At 36.2% G+C, this 26,300-nt stretch overlaps 2 protein-coding genes, 2 long non-coding RNA genes and 1 gene segment (V, D, J or C); 3 read left to right on the forward strand and 2 right to left on the reverse strand.

Moving 5' to 3' along the window:
- The window catches only part of LOC128544316 (uncharacterized), a 162,238-nt gene that overhangs the window by 50,668 nt on the left and 85,270 nt on the right, over positions 1-26,300 (forward strand). The window lies entirely within an intron of this gene.
- On the forward strand, positions 4,147-11,746 carry LOC128544685 (sterile alpha motif domain-containing protein 3-like). Of its 2 annotated transcripts, none has more exons than XM_053514961.1 (9): positions 4,147-4,944; positions 7,786-7,876; positions 8,025-8,213; positions 8,510-8,597; positions 9,382-9,525; positions 10,070-10,267; positions 10,361-10,523; positions 10,641-10,717; positions 11,162-11,746. In XM_053514961.1, the coding sequence occupies exons 1-9, from the start codon at positions 4,857-4,859 to the stop codon at positions 11,468-11,470; spliced, it is 1,347 nt and encodes a 448-aa protein (XP_053370936.1). In that variant the 5' UTR covers positions 4,147-4,856; the 3' UTR covers positions 11,471-11,746. The 2 variants fall into 2 exon arrangements, with proteins under 2 accessions (XP_053370936.1, XP_053370935.1); XM_053514960.1 differs by having other exon boundaries at positions 4,533-4,944; positions 7,747-7,876; positions 11,162-11,744.
- LOC128544693 (Ig heavy chain V region PJ14-like) lies at positions 12,909-13,548 on the forward strand. The segment is given in 2 exon segments: positions 12,909-13,021; positions 13,146-13,548. Coding segments are annotated over 2 exon segments (396 nt in total).
- LOC128544720 (uncharacterized) lies at positions 15,259-25,990 on the reverse strand. 2 transcript variants are annotated; one of them, XR_008365810.1, is made up of 4 exons: positions 25,027-25,990; positions 15,980-16,059; positions 15,798-15,888; positions 15,259-15,685 (listed from the first exon to the last, which is right to left on the reverse strand). It is a non-coding gene; the product is annotated as an uncharacterized LOC128544720 (long non-coding RNA). The 2 variants fall into 2 exon arrangements; XR_008365809.1 differs by having other exon boundaries at positions 15,798-16,059.
- LOC128544722 (uncharacterized) lies at positions 22,325-24,313 on the reverse strand. The gene is made up of 2 exons (XR_008365812.1): positions 23,296-24,313; positions 22,325-23,195 (listed from the first exon to the last, which is right to left on the reverse strand). It is a non-coding gene; the product is annotated as an uncharacterized LOC128544722 (long non-coding RNA).

A 26,300-nucleotide genomic window follows, 5' to 3' on the forward strand; every position in this document is an offset into this window, starting at 1 on the left:
TAGGATTGTCTGTGTCTGTCAGGCAGGATACTTCAGGCCAGCCTTGGACACTTTATTGCATTGAAGGGTCATTACTATGGGGTGCACTATGACAGGGTATTATGTCAGTGTATTACATCAGTACATTATGTCAGTGAGGAAGAAAAATAGTAGATGGGGAAAATGAAAAGAAGGATAAGAAAAAACAATAAAAGCAAGGTACAAAAGAGGTTCAGGCATGGTCAGGAAAGAGAAACAAATAAGGACAATTCTAACAATACAAGCAATGTTATGAAACGATTACTTACATAAAAGCAGTAACAACAGATGGTACCTCATCTGCCTCTTTTTTCTCTTTCTAATCACTCGTGACATTTACAAAGACTTTCATTATGAATTCTGATTCATTACTTTTTGCAAACTTGGTTACGTCTTTACTGCTGGCTGTTACAAAGAGCTGGCACTGGAGGCTCCTTTCATTAATGCAAAAAAAAAAAAAAATCATAAAAAGCCTCAACATATATACAATTTCTTTCATTTTTAATCCACTTATGTGATGTGCTATGCATATATAACTGTGCACAATGACCAACCTGGCATTATAGACTTATTATAAACATTATTTATTCATTTTAGTGTATAGTTGTATTTCTCCTTTTTGGCTTTAAGCAATAACAGTTTAAATTCCTCTAAGAAAATTCTCAGCTTTAAGAATTTTAAAGATTTCTAAGATCCTAAGATTTAAGCCTACAACATTCAATTCAATTTTATTCGTATAGCGCTTTTAACAATTGTTATTGTCGCAAAGCAGCTTAACACAATCAAAAGAAATTATGGAAGATTGTATGAAATGTGAATGTGTATGAGTCAAAATTATAGGAGGCAACAGTGGCATGGAAAAACTCCCTAGGTTGGCAATAGGAGAAAACCTTGAGTGGAACCAAACTCAACAGGGTACCCATCCTCATTTTGGTGATAGCAGATACTGTAGCAGTGATTAATCTGCAGTCATACTGTGTTTTAGGCGGCTGGCAGTTCAATATAACAGTTGATGACTTTATATTAAAATGGAGTCCAGTTCATTAGGTAGACTTGTAGAAAATTCCAGTCCAGAACTATCGAGTGACTGCAGTCACAAGTTCTCATTGAACAGCTGTCTTCATCAGCCGAGGCCAGGACCGTCTTCGTGGAAAAGTGGATCATCCCCAGTCACCACACGCATCCCAGACAGAGCACACGGGGCATCCATGTGACGAGCTCTCCAATCAGAATCGGGACACCAGGACGAGTTGGACAGGTCCAGAGTGCTAGAGGGGTCTGGATCACTGGCAACTCAGGAGTGACATGTACTGTATAGTTCGATAGAGAGGCAGGACTAACTATAACAGCATCATTAAAAGGGAGAGCCAGAAGGAAACACAGACATGAGGGCTCCCTGGAATGTAAAGCAATCTATCAATCACTTCACTTCATTGAGTCATCAATGAGCGTGGAGAAGACAGCATCTAAACATATCAGTTCACCATAATACTCTATGTCCACTCAGATCTGCTCCTCTACCTAAGGACAATTTACAAAAATGCTTGGCTAAATAAATAGGTTTTTAGTCTAGACTTAAACACTGAGACTGTGTCTGAGTCCCAAACATTAATTGGAAGAGTATTCCATAACTTTTGGGCTTTATAAGAAAAAGCTCTGCCCCCAGCTTTATTTTTCATAATACGCGGTACTGACAAGCAGCCTGCATCCTTTGATCGATGTAGGTGTGGCGGATCGTAAGACACTGGCAGTTCATTCAGATACTCCAGCGCGAGACCATTTAATGCATTATACATCAAAAGTAGTATTATCGATGCAAATTTCACAGGGAGCCAATGCAGTGTGGATAAAATAGGGTTAATATGCTCCTATCTTCTGGTTCTAGTGAGGACTCTCGCTGCTGCATTCTGGACTAACTGAAGCTTGTTTACACACCCAGTTGCACAACCAGACATTCCTTATCTTGACAATATTTTTGAGGTGAAAGAATGCTATCCTGGTAATTATCTACATGTGCTTCAAATGAAAGGCTGGAATCACACCGAGGTCTTTTACCGTTGCAATTGATGGAACAGAAAGGCCATTTAAAGTTACAGTGCAACCCTGATCAGAGGCCAAGAGAGAGGTCAGCCTGGTTTAATAACTGTTAATATGAAAGATTTTGCAACATACCCACATCCCCCGAGTGAAGAGTTAATTATTTTCAACAGGGGTTCTGTTATTGCTGGTAATATCGGCTTGAGAAAATGTGTTGGTATAGGATCTAATTCACAGGTTATTGATTATGCAGAAGCCAAGAGTGAAACTAGTTCATTCTCTGCAAGGGGAGTAAAGTATTCTAGGTTCTGATGTGATGTGGTTAGTTTAACATCTGCATTAAATTGTCTGGTTTCAAAGCATAAATCTTTTCCTAATATTTACGAAAAAAGTCCTCACTATTGCATGATGTTGTTGTGGAGATTCTGTGGTGGTATTATTTCTAGTTAATTTTGCTACAGTATTAAATAAAAATCTAGGATTATTTTTGTTAGTTTCTATAAGAGCGGAGAGATACAATGATCTAGCAGCACTAAGAGCTTTTTTATAGTTCAGGATGCTCTTCTTCCATGCTATTTGGAATACTAACAATTTAGTTTGATGCCATTTACGTTCTAATTTTTAAAAGGTCTGTTTTACACCGCGTTCCAAATTATTATGCAAATTGGATGTAAGTGTCATAAACATTAAGTGTTTGGTTTTTAAATAAAACTCATGGATGGTGTTGTGTTTTCAGAGCTCTTTGAATCACTGAAATGAATCTCAGACACCTGTGGTAATTACTTTTTTTTTACAATTAAAGGAAAAGTACTGAAAAAGGTTGTTCCACATTATTAAGCAGGCCACAGATTTCAAACAATATGGGAAAGAAAAAGATCTCTGCTGCCGAAAAGCGTCAAATAGTGCAATACCTTGGACAAGGAATAAAAACATTAGATATTTCACGAAAACTTAAGCGTGATCATCATACACACAGAAAAAAAATGGTGCTTCAGTGGTTCTTCAGCAGTTCTTTGGTGTGATTGTGGTGCTATATAGCACCGTTAGTGTATAAAGAACCGGTCAAGCCCCTGTCTGGTTCTTCAGCGGTTCTTCAGTGGTTCTTTGGGGTCGTTAAGGTGCTTATATATTTTCAGATTGTGTGTTTATGTATTGAACCTACCCTGTAACTTCCTTAAACAAGGGGTAACAATCGCCACTCTAATTTACAGCCCGCAGATGTCACACTTACCCTGTAACTACATGGAACAAGAGTATATTTCCCCAATAATTTTAAAAAGCTTACATATAGATACACCAAACTTATGATTTAATAGAACAGGTACCTGTTATGTTTTTAAGTAATTCCATTATAAATTATTTGTATATCTGTTTGCTACCCCGGTATTACCCAAACGTAACATATTGCTCCCTTATACTTACACGTAGGTACAATATAAATATGAAACATACACTGTAACTTCAGTTTACTTGCGCAGTTCTTTGCAGGTTGCATATCTGGTTGTTACCCCTGAATTACCAAAACGTAACATAGCCTATTTTTCTCTTATACCTACACATACGTACTAAAAAGTACACTATAAATACAGAAACGTACACCGTAAATTCAGTATACTTATATAGTTCTTTGCATGTTGCATATCTGGTTTGTTACTCCCCTACTACCCAAATTTAATTACCTCATGCCTACGTGTACGTTCTTTATAGGTACACTATAATTGCAGAAACATACACCGTTAATTCAGTTTACTTACGTAGTTCTTTGCAGGTTGTAATCTAAAGCGTTACCGGAAATACTCATATATCATCTTCGCTTTGTATTATTTATGTAGTCAAATAATTCACTTAATTTAATATTTTGTTTTGTGATTTAAAACATTCTGTTTAAAAACTAAGTTGTAAGTTTATTTCACCTTATCACACCATTGTTTGAAATTAAATTGTACTCATAGTGCGCGAGCGTCGAGTTTCCCTCAGGAGAAAATTTCGTCGTTGGACCCAACAAAACCAGGAGAAATACTGCAGTGGGAGAAATAGGCACATATTTTTCGAGGTGAGTGCCACAGAAATTAATTGTTATTTGTCAGGGCAAATATTTAATTGTTGCTTGCAAACGTTGTAACGTTACCGCGTTTTGTGACGAAGCCGGGCCAAACACTAACCTTAACTTACTGAGGTAAAATCAACCTGCAAGTTATTTAAACGAATACTTTCCCATTGACGTTTTGCAGTAGTTCGTTTTTAACCAGAGATATGCTACTAAAAGGCATTTGGTCTAACCTTAACCGACTTGAGACAAACAAGCTCGAGGGAGGGTTCAGTTAACGTAACGGAAATATGTTTACATTTTTTTTTTTTGACAAATTCACAAATACTGAATAATGAATTATCTGGATTAAAGATATTCAATGACCCTATGCTAGTTTTATTTGATCTATTTAACCCTTTCACACGTAAATGTAAAACGTTCAGAATGACCCCTCAGTGTTAATTGGCGACCGTTAGGCCGTACTACTTCAATATCTCCATGGTGGCGCTTGCACTGCTATCAAGCGACACACCGCAGAGCTACAGCGGCTGTCTAAATGATGTTTTCTTTTTATTCGAAATATTGTCAAACTTGTTAACTATGTCATGAAATATCTGATATTCCGACTGTGAAATATGTGTATCTGAATGTCTTTGTTGTTGAACTACTTTTCTAATGATCGCATTACTTGAACTTAGTTATAAATATTATTTATTGAAAGTTTAATTAACATTTCTGGTTTGGTAATTTTTTTTCTCTTTCTTTTTAGGTTATGGCAGACTTTATGTGTTGGACGACTTTCCATGTTTGCCAATGGCTAAAAGATATTGAATTGGGGCAATTCTGTGAAACTTTTGTGGGTGAGGTTCAAGTATTCTGAATTTGCGATTGATGTACCAGTGCCCTAACTGCCATGTAAGAACATTAACTTACAACAAATACCTCAGACACCTGCAGTATTTTCATGAGAGTGAGACAAATTTCTATGTTGTATGTGGACACAGTGGCTGCCAAAAAAGGTACAAAAGAGTGAGTTCTTTACGTATCCATGTTTTTCGGGCTCATAAAATCTTGAGAAACGACTCTGAGAACAATCAAGAGGCTCCAGGCACTTTAACTACTATTAATCATTTGGAGGAGACTTGTGATTCTGAGGAACCAAATATCTCTTTTTCTGAAAAAATAAGCAAGTTCAAATCACTAATTGAGAGACATTTTGCATTGTTTTGTTTAAAACTTCAAGAGAAGCACATCCTCCCCAAAACTGTTCGGCATAATATTACACATGATGTGAAAACACTGGTTGACCTCTTTAATAAACAGTCCAGGGAGCTTCTACAGTTTTGTTTTAAAGAAACAAGTATCAACATTGGCAATCATTCCAACTTAAAGTCCTTGGTTGAAGACAACCTCTTGGGGAAGTGTTTTGATGTTATCGAATCAGATTATCAGTTCGAAAGGTACTGTATAAAAGAGTTTGGGTTAATTGAACCAGTTGAGTATTTACTCGGATATGACTCAACAGGAAGAAAAGAGACTTTTCAGTACATTCCCATTTTGGAAGTTTTAAAAAACATTCTGAAAAGAGACGATGTTCTTCATTTTGTTGTAAAAGACATAGTTTTTGATGGAGAAACACTTAAAGACTTCACAGATGGATTAATTTTTCAGCAGCACACATTTTTTGACTGCTTTGAGAGACAGTTGAGTCTCCAGTTATATACTGATGAATTTGAAATTTTAAATTGCTTAGGATCCAAAAAGCAGATTCACAAAATTTCATGCGTCTACTTTGTTCTTGGAAATATTCCTCTAAAGTATCGTTCCAGTCTTCAAAATATACATGTGGCTGTACTTGTGAGAAACCGATTTCTTCAGAAGTATGGTTATGAGCAAATTTTGCAACCTCTTCTTCGTGACATTTGTGAACTTCAGTGCCATGGCATATCACTTGACGGTGAGTGCCAGTCCTGCATTTTCAAAGGCTCTGTGATTTCCATTTGTGCTGACAATTTATCAGCCCATTCTTTGGCTGGCTTCAATACTTGCTTTAGTCAAGGACGGATCTGTCGTTTTTGTTTGTGCCACCACAGTGACATTGGTAACATAACTGAGGAAAGTGAGTGTATTCTCCGGACTCCTGACACACATCGTAGACATTTACAAGCAACAAATTGTAAATCCTTATATGGTGTTACTGGACGCTGCCCTTTTGATAACCTGTCTCATTTTGAGGTTACTGAATCCTTTCCACCCGATTTGATGCACGATGTTCTTGAAGGGGTCATTCCACGGGTTCTGAAATTAGTCTTGCTAAAGCTTAGCTGTGAAAGACTGGTTACATTGGAGCAGTTTAATGACCAGCTACAACAGTTCCCCTTTGGACAAAACGATATCACTCACCGTCCTGTTTTGCTGAAGCCTTCTGCACTGCACAAAGGTGTCATCCCAGGAAAAGCAGTTGAAAAATTGACCCTTTTCCGACTCTTACCTTTTTTGATTGGAAGTTTCGTCCCTCAGGAAAACGCTTACTGGGCTTTCTATTTGCTACTTCGATCTATATGTGACATAGTACTGGCACCTGTGATTAAAACAAGTTGGCTGAGCCCGCTGTCTACTCTAATCACAGAATTTCTGAAGAGTTTTCAAAGGCTTTTCCCTGACGACTTCACTCCAAAGATTCACTTTCTGGTTCATTATCCTCGATTAATCAAACAGTACGGTCCACTGAGAGCCCATTGGTGTCTCCGGTATGAGGCCAAACACCAGTACTTTAAGCGTGTTTCATCAATTGTAAACAATTACCAGAATATTGCAAAGACTCTGGCAAAGCGTTATCAAATGCGCCAGTGTTGGGAAGCACAATCAACTGGAAACCATGGCTTGGAAGATGTCTCATTCTCTTTTATAGAGATACCTTTGCGTGTACTACCCTTTGAGCTTAGGAAGATTATTGCAGAGGACACCGCTGAACTAAGTGAGACACTCTGGAAAACCAAACAATTGGTATATGACAGAGTCAAATACACTACTGGAGATTTCTTGATTCTGGACCTTGTGCATGCTGAGGAAATACCAATTTTTTAAAAAATTATACATATTGTTAAGTACAACAGTAAGTGGAAATTGTGCGGAAGACTCTACAAAACTTGGTGCTTCTCCGAGCATCTGCATGCCTGTGGTGTCCAATCAACAACTGAGTGGGTGGCCATCACACCTGGAGAGGAAACTGACTTCCATGCACTTGATGCATACACCAATCAAGAGGACAACCTGTACATCACACTGCTTCATCGGCCTGTGAGATATACCAATTTATCTCCAAATTGTTTCAAATTTAGTGATTTGTTTGTTTGCAGTAATGAACACCAAGAGGAATCTTGGTATTATTAATGTAGTATGCCAGTCAAGCTTTGCTTTGTTATTAACCAGCTATGCCATAGGAACGTTTGCTACTGTAGGTTACAACGTCATTAATTTAGCTCTAAATAGATCTACAGCATACCCATTGATCTCAAGATTGTGCCACTCTCTGGAAAGTAGCTCTGCAAATCACAGTAAAATGTTTAATTGTTTAAATGGTTAATTCACAACAATGCTTGCTATTCTCAGTGCTTGATATGATTAATTTAACATTTTATTAAATGATTTCTCATGCCCAGAACATGAGATAGATGGAGCCACTCTTGCTGTGATCTCAGAGAGGATGTCTGAGAGGCTCATTCCAGTCATCCGCAAACAGAGTCTGTTTTTGGTCCAGTTGGAAATACTTAAAAGTACACCAACGAGCAGGTAATTGGAACAGTATCCCATTTGTCTAAACACAGCACTGTCACAGTGTTTTGCTAACTGCTAATTTGCTAAATGTATTTTTATTCTATTTTTGATGGCCAAGTCTCTCTTCAGTTTCCATTTTCTTCCATCTAATTCTTCTCCACAGAGAGCACCCTCCAAAAAGGAGTGATCACTCCAGCCAAGTGCAGTCTGATCCAGATACCTCTTTAGTGATTCCAGTGTTGCTGAGGATGGCCATAAACAGAAGAGATTCTGATCTGAAGAGTGCAAGCAAAACAAAACTACGGACTCTATTGATTCAAACTCTTTTTGACCACCTTAGTATGAAAACAATGTAAGTTGCTACTACTAGTCTTTCTAATTGGATTAAAGCTCATGACAATACATAATTTTTCCTAGAAGTACATAACCAAGAGAGTCATAATGTAACATAAAAATCTGCTAGTTTTTTCTCCTTTTGTTTTTAGGGGTAGCACAGTTGTGTGAACTTTAAAATCAAATCCACATGCCAAACAGCTATACATGTGTGGCTACCCCTAGAAGTTTTGGTGCGTCTTTGTTGTGGGTGATAGTTACTAACACCTTTTTGCTTTTGCTTTTATGCTTTTCTCCTTCTGATTTTCCTGTTAGGTATCCAACTCATCTTCAGTATATTGGACTTCTGTCAACCTTGATAACAGATTACCCATTCCTTAGAGAAAGTATTGGGAGCGGATATGTAAGTTTTCATTTGAATTTAAGCTCTATTTTAATTGACAACAAAACACACTACTACGCAAAAGTGACACGCCCCTTCCTGCATTGCTCCGCCCTCAAATGTGCTTTGCAATGCAGGCTGATTGGCTACAAGTTGATACTTAGCCTGACTCTAATGTTTTTAAAAGGGTTACCCCGCCGTAAACGTTGTTTCAATGCTGTATTGATTAAGAAAATGACTTTCAGTTTCAAAAATGAGTAATAAACATTTTATGAGTTAGAAGGCTTTCAAACATGGATGACTTTCTTTCGCAAAACATATAAAAAAAGATATTTATTTAAATTGAGAAAATTGGTAACCAAACAGCAATGGCACCCATTCACTCCTGTTGTATGGACACAAAACCAATGCAAGTGAGTGGATGCCAGTCAACAATATTCTTCAAAGTATCTTCTGTTGTGTTCTGCAGAAGAAAGTCATACAGGTCTAAAATAACAAGAGCGTGAGTAAATGATGACAGAATTTTCATTTTTGGGTGAACTACCACTAAGTAAATATTTGTGTTTTTACATCTAGTCAAACTCTTCAAGAATATATTGCCGGTATGTGTGTACTCAAAATGTAGATGGTCAAAAAGTGTATACAACAACATAAGTTTTTAAAGGGATAGTTCACCCAAAAATGAACATTCTGTGAGTAAAATGACACACTTTCTTTTTTTTTTATGTGGCTATGACTGCATTAGCATGAATTTAAATGTTTTATTAAATCTACAATCTCTTTTCCCCTTTTTTTTGTTTCACAGGATTCTTTGCTTGAATCATTGAAAAACAAATTTAAGAAGGAAAGGAGGCCACTTGTTGCCAATGCTGAAATACAGCGAATTAAAGCGAGATGGGCAGGAAGGAAGCGGCCTCATGAGACGGCTGAAACGAATCCACGCACCACAGTAAAATACTTACATTGCACTAATCTTTTACTCCAATTTCTGCAGTAATCCATGGACATTGGACAAAACATTTTAAAGAAATCATTGTCAGAAGTATAACTGTATATTGTATAATTGAGGCAGAATTAGGGTTTGAATAATTTTCCACTCCGCAGTGTCGCACGTAAATTATTCTGTATTCTGGTAAATTTTTGATGCAGGCATATTTAAACATTACATGACACAGTTGACTGGCACAAGCCATAATTTCACTGATCGCTTTAGTATTGAGAAACTTGGCACTGTGCTGCTATAAATAGGACCCTGCTTCAAAAATGCTTATTTGTCCTTTAATTTGACAAGTTGGATTATATTTTGTACCGTTCAAAACTTAAGTCTGTGCAGACTGACCAGTAGGCCTTTTCTCCTCATTAAAGATTGTTGGTCTCATATGTTGTAGTCATTCAAACTTTTTATTCAGTTTCCTTTAGTCCATAGAAGTCATCTGTTTTTTTTGTCATTTTTATTGACAACCCCCATTTATAACAATTATCTACCCTAATAGGTTGATGCCGGAGAAGATGATCGAAGCATCAAGGAACATCTGAGAGTAATTAAGGAAGAAACAGAGAAGCTTCGACCAAATCTAGAGCTCATCAAAGAAAAGATGGCACTGGTGAAATGCTACCAAAGAAATTTTGTGTCCAACCACAGCACAGAGGAGACTCTCTCGGAGTTCCCGTGTTTCAGACTGGCCAAAATAGTAAGTACAACAGTGTGTTAATTGCCTCCTTTCATTGAGTTGACTATATTTTAATACATGTCTGTTCTACTTTGCCTTTTATCTTAACATAAGCTTCTTTGGATTATGAGAGACCACACCACTGTTGATGTGGACCAACAAATTCTAACACAGCTCGCTGTAATGGCACCTCAAGTCCTTCGAGTTTCACGAAGTCCCCTGAAAGAGAAGTTCAGGTGCAAAATTGAGGACTGTGTAGATGGCAGAATGAAAAAAGGTAATTAAATCTACACTGCTTTTCAGGTACACTGACTGACACCCTACCTATTGACCTGAGATCATACCTGTTACACCCTGTCTTACACACCCTGTCTTGATGTTACTTTATTTGAAGGCCTACAGTTGGAAGCAGCTATTTTGCTCTTGCCTGCACTGTTCAAGGAGGACCCAGGATTGCTTTTTGAAGTTGAGGTGAGCCATAAACACTTGATGAAAGTGTGTGAAGCATAATCTAATCAAAGCCCTACACTTATTGCACATTTTTTGGAAATTATGAAAATTATTTAATTGCAAATATTAGTTTTTTTTTTTTTTTTTTGTAATCAGAGTAAACATAAAATGGGTTATGACCAAAAAAATTGTTAGAGAGTTGCAGAAAGTGGGAAAAAGATACGGATGTTTCTAAAATAATTTCAGTGGTAGATCAACGCCTAACTGGACTTAAGCAAATGATCTATTATGTTCTCTTTTTTTTTTTTTTTTTTTTGATAAATGTAGACATTTTTAAAATTCTGTTTTTTTTTTTTTGTCATGGTGTACTTTGTGTAGATTGAGGTAAAATGATTAGTATTTAACTTCAAATGTTTTCCTTTAATTATGAGAAGATGGTTAATGCTATTATGCCCTCTTCCTTAGGGCCATGCCCAGACCAGCCCTTCTGACATCCAAACACCTAAGATGCTGCTTAAGGGCTGCAGAGAGGGCCATCCCATGCAGTATGACCATATTGTTCTCATGTTGGATGGCCAGTTGATTACAAATGAAAGCGAGGACATCTCAATGGCACTGGGCCTCCTGTTGTGCATATATTTTGCATTTGGAATCGAGTATCCTAAAGGACTAAAAAAGACATTGACCTTTTTGGAGTGTGTTGTTTTGAAATTGAAAGATGCAGCTAGACTTCCTGTCACTGTAAAAAGGGTGTACAACTCAGTCTGTGAGTAGATTAGGAGTCGATATTCTTTCTGCATCTTTTGGCCTTTCTAGTTCCACTTTCTCCTGTTTAAGAAATCCTGAAGGGCTTAGTGCACTGCAACAATTAAAGACACTGCTAGACTTTAGAATATACAACTACGTTTGCAGTTGGTTGTGTTTAAGAAGTTTTTTTCATTTCACTCACTACTCAGTCGAATTACAGGGCTACAGTAAGTGTTTGTAAACCTTGTTGCATTGCGAGTTCTATTCTAATGCATATGTGTGTATATTTTTATTTATTTATTTATTTATTTATTAATATATATATTTCTTTCCTGACTTGTCATAAATTATAAGGCTTTTAAAGTTTAAGATTATTTATGTATTTTTATGTTTAGATTGAATGATATGATATAATTGAATATAATTCATCTTTTAAATAAAAGTGTCATTTATGAGCACATTTACTTATCTATGGTTGTATTTGGAATAATGAGCACTTTTAGATCAAACAGGTACCTGTAATGGTATATAGCACCATTTGACAACTGTGCCATAGCTTCAAGAGTGGGTGTCAAGTTCCAAAAAAGTTTCCCTATGATTACAAGCCCCTATGATTGTTTCTATTGAGCACCATTTTTGTTGAAGTAATAAAGTGCTATATGGTACATCTGATGGTTCTACATAGAACCATTAGACATGGGTGCCATATAGCACCTTTTAAAATAGGTGCTATATAGCACTAAAAGTGGTTCCCCTATGATTACGAGCCAAAGAACCACTTTTAGTGCTATATAGCACCATTTGTTTTTAGAGTGTACTGTGAAGACATTTGTGGCTTCCCCTGACCTCAACCCCACTCCTTTGGAGCATCGTCAAGCAAAAGATCTAGAATAGGAGGCAGTTTACATCAAAACAGCAGCTCTGGGAGGCTATTCTGACATCCTGCAAAAAAATTCAAGCAGAAACTGTCCAAAAACTGGGAAGTTCAATGAATGCAAGAATTGTGAAGGTGATATTAAAGAAGGGGTCCTATGTTAAGATGTAACATGCCCTTTTAGGATGTTTTTTTATTTAAATACCTTTTGATTTCAGTAAATATGACCTTATAATGTTGCAAATTCAACAAAAGCCTATTTTCAGTTCTTTACAACCTATAAAATGTTTTAACTCTGTTGTGCATAATAATTTGGAACAGTGCGTTTTTAGTTTTTTTTTTTTTTTTTGTTTTTTTTTTATAAATATTATCATTAGGAGGTTTGTTCAATATAATTTGAATTATACCCTAATGGTTGATGACTTGAAAATTATACTGACTGTCATTTGCATTAGCTAATTATGAAAATCAGAGAAAGATATAATTTGCGTAATAATTTGGAACACAGTGTAGACATGTTTATTTATAACATAAAAGCCTAGAAATATTACCATAATGACTGTTCATTCAACTGTGCATGCAAACCTCTTTAACCTCAGACAGATATAAATACACTGCAAAAAACCATAGCCTCTGTATTTGGTTTGAGTACAGCAGAGGAATCATGAGCTGTTTTTTTCTTCTTCTGATATCATCTGTTCCCTGTGAGTAAACATGGCTCTCCACACCTTTCTCACTTCTCCTTACACCCATTCTCATCAATTTATATTTCATCCTGACTTAAAGTGTGTTTAATAGCTTCTGTATGTTTTTCTCTCCTTTTCACAGATGTTCATGGCATCAGTCTGACCTCGTCTCCTGCTGAGGTTAAACCACCTGGGGCCTCTGTGAAACTGTCCTGTCAGATTTCTGGCTATGCCCTCACTGACTATGGCACAGGCTGGATCCGACAGCCTCCAGGAAAAGGCTTGGAGTGGATTGGGATCATATGGGGTGGTGGAAGCATAGACTCTGGATCTTCCTTTAAAACTCGTTTCAGCATCTCCAGAGACACGAGTAACAACGTGCTTTACTTAGATATCAATAGCCTGGTGCCAGAAGACACGGCTGTTTATTATTGTGCAAAGACCCACAGTGGTACAACCTGTAAGAGGACTGTACAAAAACATTGTTTTGTTTTGTAAAGGGGAGGGGTAAACATTTAAATATGTTATACACACCTTACATTTTTATTCTGTTTTACAATGTTGCCTAATGTAAAATATAATACATACATTATTGTTTTCTACATTTTGACTTGATAAATGAGTGAGTCTTGATATATGAGTACGCATATGCTTCTTGTTTTGACGCCGAGAGTCATGTAATCACAATTGAGCCAATGATTCTTCTCTCTTTCAGGCGTGTGTGTGTGTGTGTGCATAAAGCATCTTTTATTTTGTGTTTGTTTGTATGTGTGCCCACTCGTGCAGGGCTCTGTATGTAAGTGTGTGCTTGCTCGCGCAGGGCTCTGTGTGTAAGTGTGTGCTTGCTCGCGTAGGGCTTTGTGTGTGTGTGTGCTTGCTCGCGCAGGGCTCTGTGTGTGTGTGTGTGTACACTGTAAAAAAAAACTTTAAAAAGTTTAATAACTAGTTGCACAGCTTTTTTAAGTAGAAAAATTTGTTAACCAAAAGAAAAATTCACATTACTGTTTAGTAGACACAACGTGTACCCAGTTCAAAGTTTTAAGTTGACTCAACTTGTAATTTAAATATTTAAGTTAACTTAATTAGTATTGGTTGTAGGTTTAATAAATTATATTTCTCTAGGGTTTACATAGCCCAACTGTTCATCTATTCAAGAAGTTGTCTCCCATTTTATCCTGTTCATGTAGCAAAACATGCAAACATTTTTTAAAACTTTATTCTTCCAAAACTAGTCAAAGTTAATACAGTGAACAGGAAAACAGGAAAATACAGAATTTATTTTGCTTAAAGGCCAATAAAATAGCTGAATAACTCCAGGTACTTATCAGTCTCTTACTGATTTTCACTCACTCATCAGTACTGAGGCAGGGTACACCCTGGACAGGGTGCCAATTTATTGCAGGGCACACATACACACATATTGTATATTCACTTACACACTCATTTGCACCTTACTGATTCTTTTATATTAAAATATCATAACCATTTTTTTTAAAACTAGCAAAGATTTGACTTTTGGATACTTTTTTTCTCAATGTATCACAAAAAAAGAGACGATGACAACAAGAGTTTGTTTCTGATTATGTGAATCTGAGGGGAGCATGTCTCTCCAATTCCAATAGAAAATTGTCTGTATGGCTTCATAGGCTTCATCACTCCTAAAGTTGCTGCATAGTCACCCAGGCCATCAAGGACTACAGCACCCTCCAACCACAGCAACTTCAACAGCTTGTTCATGCTCTTTCTGAAGCTCCAAAAAGCTATCTGTCACCAGTCTGACCCAATCCTCCACAGTAGATGTCTGGTTAAAGAAAACAAGAGAAGTCTTGTAAAGACAAAGCTTAATAAGATGAATTTTTTAGTTACGATAAAACATATATTAATAAGTACCACCAAAGTGTGTAAAAGACTGAACTCTAACGATTCAATTTACTTATTAATTTTCGGTACTGCTTTATCCTGTCTTCAGGGTTGTGGGGACCTGGAGCCTATCCCAGGAAACTTAGGGCACGAGGCAGGGTACACCCTGGACAGGGTGACAATCCATGGCAGGGCACACACACACACTCATTCACACACTACGGGCAATTTGAGAACGCCTAACCTGCATATCTTTGGACTGTGGGAGGAAACCCACTAAGCACGGGGAGAACATGCAAACTCCATGCACACAGAGATGGGAATCGAGCCTGACCGGGAACCAAACCCGGACCCTGGTCGTACAAGGCGACAGTGCTAACCACTACACTAAAAATGGAAAAAACTGTCAAACTGTCATGTAACACTCTATTCTATTCTTTTACATCATGTTAATATTCCACAATGTACATTATGTGAGCATTATGATGTCTTGTATTTACAGAACATTTACAGAAAGCTGACTATGATCAAAGACACAAGGTTGGTCTAAGGTTTTTTGTACATGAAGAGTCACTGTGTTGCTGGAGGTATCCTGAGTGATGCTGAACCTGTTTTTCAGTGAATCAGTGCACCCTGTGCTACCACGGCTACAAATGTATCCAACCCACTGCATAGCTTTTCCTGTAGCATGACGGATCCAGTTTGTACAGTAGCTGCTGTCAGTTAAACTATATCCAGACACTTTACATCCAATAGTCAATGTCTGTCCAGGCTGGACAGTGACATGACCTGGCTGAACAAAATCAATTGCACCAAGTACACCTGTGATAAATAAAAATAAAAATAAAACAAACAATAATGTTATGTCTTAAAGATCTCATCAAGAAAGATAAAATGTATAACAATGGACACTTAAACAGATGTATGAACTTACAGGACGCCACGTTAAGCAGCACCAGGAAATAAACTAGCAACATGGTGGCAGTTGAGGCTGTACTCATGGAATCTGCTCTTTGGTGGTTCAACTTTATTCAATTGAGAGTGGGGACCAAATTTGCATAATTTAATGGAGTGTAAAATGAAACTTTTATGTATAAGAAGAAACTGGGTCGGCACCTTTTCTGAGGGGCTGCAGGATGCTACTGACATTTTCTGTAGTGGTTAATGTAACAGGTGGAATACTGCATGGGATCATACTGCATGGGAAAGAATTTGTTGTTAATGTCAGTGACAATTAGGATAACATTAAAATATAATATTTAAGATGGCTGAGAGTTTTTCCTTCACATTTATAAAGGAGAACCAAAGGACCAGTAAACATAACTCTTATTCTAAGATAGTTATAAACTGTAATTCAATCTATTTTTGATCTTTACTTATTTTTAAAGCCTTTAGAGATCAGCCTTTATAAAGAAATCTTAGGTTTTTTTAACACAGCCTTTACAGTTTGCAATGATTTCCAGCTTTATTCTCAGATTACACATGAAATGATTGCTCTGTTTTGATTCTTCTGCAAAAGTGATACAATAACATTCTGTACATAATAAAGCAAATAAAAAGTAATATATGAAAAGTATTTCTAACATAAGCAGAATCAGGAATGTTCGTGTATTTATTTATATGAATCACAGTCCAGTACATAGGCAGGGGAATGTATAAGCCACGTTAGCAAATTACTATAAAAATAGCAGTTAATGACCTGACAAAATAAATCATACAGAAGGCTTTTTCTCTTCATATATATCTTTTGAATATTTTGACTAGTGGGCATGCCATGTCATCAAGGAAATCCTGAGTTTGAGTTTTAAATGCTGATACAATTGCATAGCTCAACAGCTCACCAGAAATTTGTGTTTATTTTAGGGCTAAAACGATTCCTCGAGTAATTCGATTAGAAAAAATGATCGCGGCAAATCTTCTGCCTCAAAGCTTCTTTTCATACATTTTAAATGTGTTATGTTTTTGCACAATTATTTGTTCTGGATGCAAGCTGCCAGTAAACACCGACGAAGAAGAATCGCTTACGTCACCCACAAAAGCGGAAAGAGACGCAAACAGTTAGCGGTGTGTTTAAGGGCTGCAAAATGGAAGGCAGCAATATAGTTATCAGCGAACCAAGAGAAGAAGAAAGCAGCAAGAAAAAACGACAGAAATTGTCAGTAAATTTTGAAACTTTTCAGTTCTGAAAGTTAAGTTGCACACCTTAGTGTTTTTGTATAATTATTTATTTTAATGTGTGTTCGTTTTTTAACACTTAAAGTCATTTGAAATACCTTTTTTTAGTTTTTGCATCTGAGAAAAGGCTTTAAAATAAGAATGATCAGTATAACACTGTAATGCACTTAATTTATCTCAGTCAACTTTAAGCTTTTCCTTGTATTGTGCATAATGACAATGTTTATTTTTAATAAAATGCTGTACGCATTTAAAAAATAACAGTAGATTTTTCTAAAAAGAAAACCAATTAATCTTTGTTTCTCTTATATATTTTACGTTACTGTTTAATTAAGCAAAATTACATTTTATCTGATTACTCAATTAATCGATAAAATTTTTGGTTAGAATACTCGATTACTAAAATATTTGATAGCTACAGCCCTTGTAACAGCTTTCCAATAAGCTGCTGACGAGGCTGAAGTTAGCTCCTTATTCGCAGCTTCCGATTCGTTTGGCTTCTTATTGCTCAGCGTCTCACTCTACGGCTGAAGTTAGCTCCTTATTCGCCTCGTTACTAACGGGAGTGTTCACGTTGGCGAAAGCTGCGCAGTTTATCAATAAAACTTTATTTTGGTGGCTTAAACCATTCTGGCCAGGCAAATATGTCTACTATACCATACCTAGCAGGTACCCAACTATATAGTAAAAGTGAAATTGTCCTGGCCCAGATTGATTTTACACTTTAAATATAGGGATGCACCGAAATGAAATTCTTGGCCGAAGCTGAATAATAATGAAATGCTTGTCCGAAGGCCGAATATCGAACGCGGTGTTTCGCATTTTTTTCCATTTATTTTGCCAATTTATATTAATTATTTATTAAATAGTAAAAATTTGCTTTTTAGTATTTTGTGTTGCTTTTCAGAGAAATAAATCAAATAACAAAAATAAGCACAATATAACTTAAAATAAATAAATTAGTAAAATAAAAAAAATACTTTATTTTGCCATCTTTAATAATGATGTTCGGGATGTCTTGATTTTAAGTGATGAATTAAACTTGAAGTGCTGTACGTTTTTGCAGATGGAGCCCCTCTGGACAATTCAGCAGAACAGTGTCCGCAAACGGCCGTTTTTGCCTCTTTTTCTGACACTTTAAAGTGCTTTCTGTTTGCTACATAAAGCGCGCGCCTCTCACTCTACGCGGGTTACTATTTGATCGCGTCATTAAAAACGTCATTGTTTGGCAAAATTTATTCTGCCTTTTTACTTATTACTTAATAATTTCGGTTGCCGAACATTCGGTGCATCCATAAATATCAAATGGAAATATGTCATTCTATTATGCACAATGATGTGAATAAGAAGCCAGATTTCCAAGATTTTAGATCCATTTTAGTAGCTTAAATCTCTCTGGGCCAGGCAAATATGAACTATACAATACACAGCAGGTACCCAACTATATAGTAAAAGTGAAATTGTCCTGGCCCAGATTGATTTTACACTTTAAAAAAAGATGGAAATATTTGACTATTTAATTGTATTATTAAATCGACTTTTGAATTGAAAATTCATTTTATTAAATTTTTTTCATTGTTATTTTTAAAATGGTACTTTAGAACAGAATTTTCCAGTGTATCGAGCGCTCTGACTGATTAATGCATATGTATTAATCATTCAGCAATCACTATATTTTTAATATTTGCCTATCCCTTACTTGCTATATACACTCGCTAAATTATAAGGATGTTAGGAGAGCAAAATGCACTGATATACCTGGTGACTCTAAAATCAGAAAATATATTAATCTCAATACATATCTCAAGCATTGTATATAATAGAATGACATATTTCCATTTGATATTTAAAGTGTAAAATCAATCTGGGCCAGGACAATTTCACTTTTACTATATAGTTGGGTACCTGCTAGGTATGGTATAGTACATATTTGCCTGGCCAGAATGGTTTAAGCCACCAAATTAATGTTTTATTGATAAACTGCGCATCTTTCGCCAACGTGTACACTCTCGTTAGTAACGAGGCGAATAAGGAGCTAACTTCAGCCTCGTTAAGCTGCTGCACTGGTAATATTTAAGGAAGTTCTTGGACGCGTAGAAACAGAGACCATGCAAAACAAAGTCAATGCAATGATATGTCTTGCTTTATTTGAGCTCCATTAACAATCGTCCTGAATCTACCTGTTGAGAGTATTTATCAAAGGTACCAATCCATAATCAATGACACAGTATTAAATTATAAATTGTTCCTTCCAAACGCTACTCTGTTGTGCGGGCAAAAACTGTGTGCTTCTCTGGTATCGTGAGGTGGAGTAATAAATAATTTTGGACACTCAGAACTCAGTTTCAAACTTTACTTAACTTCCAGAGTGGTACACACATTGTCATCATAGTAGGCTATTCGTTTTTGTTCTTCCTGGTCACACACACTGGTAAACTCTTACAAAATAAGAAACCAACTCCCTCTAGGGATCAACCAATGTACTACAATATCCATCCACTATACTAGAGCTTCCTAATTACCAACAACACACACCTGGCTCTTACAGCGGTGCTACCATTATACTGTGTCACAGTGCCACCCAGTGGCCAAAGAAACTTTACAATGAATGGCTCCAACAGCCCTAGTTCATTTACAGCTTTTTTTTTTTTTTTTGCTTTTCAGACTCAGTTTTAAGTTACTTTGCTCTAGTATCTATCTATCTATCTATCTATGTTCATTCAAAGTCAGTATTATTATTTCATGTGTTTGTATGTCACGTTCCTGCAGACAGACACTGGATCAGCCTTGATCAGTGTCTGACTGCAGAAATCTGAAATGCAAACACATGATCATCAAAACTTGGATCAGACAGTCTCCTGGAAAATGGCTGCACATGAACAGCAAAACTTGGATCAGACAGTCTCCTGGAAAATGGCTGCACATGAACAGCAAAAGTACAGAAGACACTGCACTGTATTATTGCACTGAAGAAACACAGGCTGCAGCGTTTTTATAACATGGAAGGATTTTTATTGTAGCCACTTCAGAACATATGCATTCATAAGGAAAGCATATATTTCCAAATATAATAACTAGAAAAAAAAACATTTATTTCTTTAAATTATTAAACAAATATGCATTTGTTATTAAAGCATAAAACACTTAAAAGCATGCTGAAAATGATCAACAGCAGGGTGATTTTTATGAAGCATTGGTCAGTTCCTCCTTTGCTTCTCAAATAATTATGATTCTTAAAAATAAGAAACCACGCTACATAGCCAGCAGAGGGCGCCAGCGTCGCACAGTGAGAGTGGCTGATTAATTTCCCAGGCTGATTAGCCTGGATTGCATACACTTGCCTTCAGGATATTTAAGGCCGGTCTTGAAAGCGCCCATTCGTCGCAGTTTTGTAAAGGTGTGACTGGTAATAGCATGCCAAAGTTTTGTCTGTGGTAAAAAGAGAGGGAAAATATCGAAGGGAGAAACAAAGTGCTGAAAAAGTAGAAGTTGATTTTTCCTCATAAAATGTTGCTTATGTCACTGAAAACAAACAAACAAAACTTCCATTCTGGGTTGTCCTTTAGAACGTGCATAAATTATATATATATATATATATATATATATATATGTGTGTGTGTGTGTGTGTGTGTGTGTATTTTTTAATGGACTGCCATTCACATTTAACTGTACACAAAGCCCAAAAAACATGCTTCAGAACTTACAAAACATGACAACTAAGCTGTAAATATTCCTCAGAGACATTTATTACATATACAGTTCATCCATTTAATTTTGTGTTTTATTTATTCTTTTGTGTTACTCTAACATTGAAATGTTTCTGTAAACTTCTCAACCTTTTCTTATCTGAACTATGCCTTTTTTATAAAGCTAAAGAAAAAAAGAAAAAATTAACTTATTAACAAATGAAATAATCAGACTGACAAGTAATTCAGTATAATGATAAAAAGCTTCCTCTCCTTCTTTAAAACATGCATTGCCACTAGTCCAAATGCAGACCATTGCATCACATGCACCACACACTATGGAGAAATTAGAAACACCAATTAGCTTTATCTGCATGTCTTCGGACTGCAGGAAGACCCAAGGACGTGAACTCTCGACCCTGGAGGTGTGAGGCCAGAGTGCTAGCCATTCTAGTGGTAGTTTATCAGTAATCTTTATTAAAAAAAAAACATTTTTCGACATTATAGATTAACATAATTAATAAATCTTTCAAATATAAAATTATCCAATGCACTGCATTAATGCCAATGCATAGGCAAAGAGGCATCTTGTACAGATATAAACAGCCTGAAAGCATACAGCAATTCAGTAAAAACCTTTTTCAAAGTAAAATCATGAGCTGGCCTCTTTTTCTTCTAATGTCCTCTCCGCCCTCTGTGCACCATTATCATTAAGTTTTGTTCAGAACAGTTTTCCTGTAAGAAAAGTGAGTTCATAAACTCAAAGTCCGCTTTTTTTGCTCCTGTTTAGATCATTTCGAATAGGACTAAGCAGTGACCCTGAAATTTAATAAATTGTAGGTTGTTCTCTAATTTTGATCTCCACTGTATATAATACATACAAACAAATGTATTTAAAAAATATATATTTTAAGAAATATAAAAGATTTTAAGTTTTGCAAATAACAGCATAAAAAAATAAAATACAATAAAAAATATATAGATCTGTAGTCTTCAGACGTTCATCCATATTTAAACTTTACTTGCCCGAGTTCCGTGCATGCCAGAGGTGAAAGTCTTCGGGTAGTTTTTGTCAGGCAGTATATCGTTGTGATGACTACAACCACGCTGATTTGCACAGGCACAAAAACATCAAGTCACCTCGAGTACTTTCATATAGCTCATTGCGTAATTTTATTTCACATATGACCATGTTTTTCTTACCGCGTGTAACATGTAATCTTATTTCCACGTGTCACTTATAATTTCATTAAAACACACACGAGAATGTGTGTGAATAATGTGAGCTCACGAGACAATAAAAACCCACACGTGCAACATTTAAACACGTTAACATTTCAGTAAGTAAATGGTATTTATCACATCGATAAAAAGCTACTCTTCACATGTAATAAAATGTGTAAAGCACACAATGAACAAAAAAGACTAAATGTTGAAAAAATGCTTTTTGTCTTAAGCAGGGCCCTTAACCCATCTGCTCCAGGGGCGCTATCAGGGCTGACCTCAGTTACGCTGGATATACAAAGTAAGAATTTCACTGTGCTGCAATGTGATGAAATATTTAATACTAGACTGGGACCATTTTTTTGTATAAGAGAACATAGTCGGAATCAGTCCAGTATCAAATTTGAACGCTACAACCAGCATTCACACAAATGCAATGCAATTTAATCCAACAGGCACGTGCATCAGTGTGAACAACTTATTTTGACCACTGACAGGCTAATAAAGGTTATAAGTGAGATAATACGGAAAGGATCTCTACACAGTAAAAAAAAAAAAAAAAAAAAAAGGACTCAAAATGATCCAAGGTTGAAGGAGTTAACTTTTAAATCACCATGGAAAGATTCAAAGTAGTCTTATATTGCACTCTATGGACTTGTCTCTCTACTGGATGCCTCTTCTTCCATAGTAAATGTTTAATCTAAAAATGTAAGCAAGTTTCATTATCACTGGCAGTAATCAGAGCTGGAAAATGTTAATGTAAATATCACACAGAAGCAGGCAGCTACATATACATACGTTTTCAACATATTGATCTCTATTGAATTAGAACAAGATGTGTCAATGTATATACTGTATTATATATGTGAGAATATTTACATGAATATACATTTATTTTGACTGAAGTATTGACATAAATTTACTGAATGGGATAAGTCGTTTAAAAGTACAAATACACAATGTTTGTGGAAGTTTACATTTTGGAGAGTAAAAGCAGCTGTTAATGTAACATAAGTCATCTCTGACCCTGTCAGGCTAACAGTGTCAGACACTAATACTTATATTGCCGTTAGGTTTCAGAGTACAGTAGACACACTGACTCTCGAAATTCTTAATGTGGATGCTCTTAAAGAGCTCGCTAAACCTCCCTGTCCATTTGACTTCTTTACCCTTATAGGTATAAGGGGATTTCTGCAGCTTCTCAGCAGTGACATGGCAGAGTAATGTTAACGGTACCTGAGACTCACCTGAAATATGCGACAGACAAACGTGGCAGTATTAATAAATGAGAAATAAATATGCTTCGTTTACAGCAACAACAATAAGAATTAAAATAACAATAAAAACCTTTTGCCGTCAATGTCTCTTGAGCTTGCAGGTATTCTTTTTCCTACTAAAACAATACATTTCAGGGTCTTCTCCTCTGTCCCTCAGAGACTGCTTTCCTCCTCACCTGTAGCTCATCAACGTGTCTTAACTCCTCTGAATTTACACAGAAACCGTTTACCGGCTGTAGACCACTTTTGCGCGCGCTAAACGTTTGAAGGACCCCTGTTTCCGATTGGCTGGTTTATATCACGTTACATCTGTGTCTGAGACCTAAGCAATAAACAAATTTCGCGTCAGATCGCGCCCTCACCCGTGCGCTTATTTAAATGCGCCAATAATAAAGCGGTAATTAGAATATCTTCGTCTTAAGCGGTATTTAGAATACCTCAAGCTGTTGATCAGCCAATCAGAAACAAGATTAGAATGCTTCCACCTGCAGCTTCTGATTGCATGTGACAGTTAACGCGGAGAGTTCGTGGAGTTTTCGCTAACGTTTTTGGTACAAAAATAACACCATCGTTCCCATAAGCAAAATCTCAAAATGTAACTTAAAGTGCTGCTTTAAAACAGCTACACAGCAAATACATTATCCTAGTGTCAGAATATTCAGGCCTGCATTAAAAAAAGGTGATGGCTAGATTGCCGTGGTGATATTTCGGAACAAATGTCATCAGAACAAAAAGAATATTTGTGGCGTTTACAACGTGTGCATGGGTGCTGCACTGAGTATCAGTCTCCTACATTCTCTTCACATTCTTTGAAGGCATGAAGCAGATACTATAGCCTACATATAAGTGTGGGGTTTCTGCTTCCTTACCTGTAACACTTCTTGTGGATAATCTTTTCAAAAATCATGAAAAAAATGCTAAATTTTCATCTGAATATTGAATGTCAAGGTATTATAAAACTAATATGATTTTCCTCTAACTTACAAAGAAAAACACTAAATTTTTAGTATGGACATTAACCTTTATCTAATGAGTTTAATATTTAATTACAATGTATTATAGTAATTTTACATAGAGTTGTACGTAATTCACAAAAACAGAAAAAAACAGTAAAAAATATGGTATTTTTTCTATTATTAAAACTGAAAAAAAAAAAATCCGTATTGAAATAATACTTAAAAAAAAACAGTTGACTTAATTTACAGATAACGTCTGTCATTTTAAAGAGATTTGTATGTAGTTGTTGTTTTTTTTAAAGGAAAGTACAATAAAAAATGTTTAATTATTTTCTGTAAAATTAGGACTTTTTTTTTTACAGCGTGGCTAAAATTCACTGCAGTAATTATCCAATAGATTATAATATTGCTTTGAAGACCACTATTCGTGCAGCAGACATTTAAAAATGAATTAAAAGCCACAGTTAATGTCTTTTGATATTTTTGTAACCGAATGTATCACTGTGTACTGGGGTGGCAGCACAGTGTTTTAAGCTCTTACAAAATCCTGAAACTTAACTTCTGTGGGCTATTTGTTTGGACTGCTACAATGACATTGACCAACGTATTTCTCGAGCCAAAAAGCCTAAAAGCAAAAAAATAAAAATAAAATAAAATAAAATTATTGCATTAAATAATTTACGCAAATGCATGCGATTTGTTAAACTGCAACAGAATTTCCAACCAAGCCAGAAGTCCCTAAAATTCTTTTTCTACTATGTCTATCAGGTCAACTATATGTTTTCCTCACCATAACTGTATAGGCACTTTCTGGGTTAAATAGTCTATTGAAAATATATGCTTACTTGTAAATGTGTGCGGTTGACTAGAACCACATAATCCATTTAGCCGCGTTGATGGTGCTACATCTGTTCTGTCACGTTTGTAAAATGAATTAAATGATTTCTGTACCTTGCTGGATTGACAAGCATGCAAAATTCGCACCGATTTCCACTAAATAGCTGGAAGAGAAGCTCCTTCATTGCCTAGACCATTTCGAACACATTGCAACAACTCAGACCAGAACTGAACGTTTTCTTCTGTCTGCTGTCTTCCTCTGGGTCTGTAAGCCTATGTAGTGCATATGTCAGAAATACAGCATGATGCAGGCGTAACGATGTGTATATAATGAACACGAAATCAGTATTTGTTTATTTGTAAATATATGTTTAAACGATGTTTTACATAGATTTGCTTTCTAGGAATACTGCAGTGCTTGATTTTTTTTTTATTTCCTACACATTAAGTATGAAAAAATAAATACTTTCGTTAATGTAACTCTTTGGTTGAAAGGGCACAAACTGTGCTTGAGGAAAAATCCACTTCATATTTTTATGACGAAATGCTTTATGTATGTATTTAATAATTCTACCACGGAAGGATTAATACATAATCATTAAGTAGATAGATAGATAGATAGATAGATAGATAGATAGATAGATAGATAGATAGATTAATTGTTTTTTTATATTGTTTTTATTTGTCGGGTAAATTGTTTTCATTTATTTTAAAATTGCATTTACTTGCCTGAGTCCCGTGCATGCCAGAAGTTAAACTCTTCCAGTAGTTTTTGTTCAACAGTATATCGTTGTGATAACTACGACCACACTGATTTGCACTGGAACAAAAACCTCGAGTCACGAATATCTGGAAGTTGAGTCATGTTAACTGGACTTTTCCTACAGTAGTTCAGTGGAAACGTTTCATTACTCATCCAAATGGCTTCTTCAAACTTCTTCTCCGCTTATGTCCATTTCAAACCTACCGCACAAACTCCTGGACCATACTCGTGTCACGGTACGCCGGGTAATGCCCGCTTCCCGGGACAAGTCCTGATCTCCCGCAACTCCCTTCCACACTCCATTCCGCGGCTTCCATTTTGCCGCCTGAGTTACTCATGCTCGCGCACACCTGCGCCTCATCACCACCACTCTATATAACTCTCCCTCAAGCAGCAAACCCTTGCCGAATTATTGCGTGCCAATGCTCTATTGTCTCGTGCCTTTTGTCAAGTATATCTGCCTGTTTTTCACGTTGTTGATTCTCTTTTCTGCTCCCCAGGATTACGCTCTTGCCTCTC

The sequence above is a fragment of the Clarias gariepinus genome, chromosome 16 (genome assembly GCF_024256425.1).
Source record: "Clarias gariepinus isolate MV-2021 ecotype Netherlands chromosome 16, CGAR_prim_01v2, whole genome shotgun sequence".
NCBI classification, from domain to species: domain Eukaryota; kingdom Metazoa; phylum Chordata; class Actinopteri; order Siluriformes; family Clariidae; genus Clarias; species Clarias gariepinus.

Coding starts and splice junctions, on each gene's coding strand:
- LOC128544685 (XM_053514960.1), top strand. CDS start 4,857: ATGGCAGACTTTATGTGTTGGACGACTTTCCATGTTTGCCAATGGCTA. Junction 10,524..10,640: donor AGATGGCAGAATGAAAAAAG/GTAATTAAATCT, acceptor CTTTATTTGAAG/GCCTACAGTTGGAAGCAGCT. Junction 10,718..11,161: donor GATTGCTTTTTGAAGTTGAG/GTGAGCCATAAA, acceptor CCTCTTCCTTAG/GGCCATGCCCAGACCAGCCC.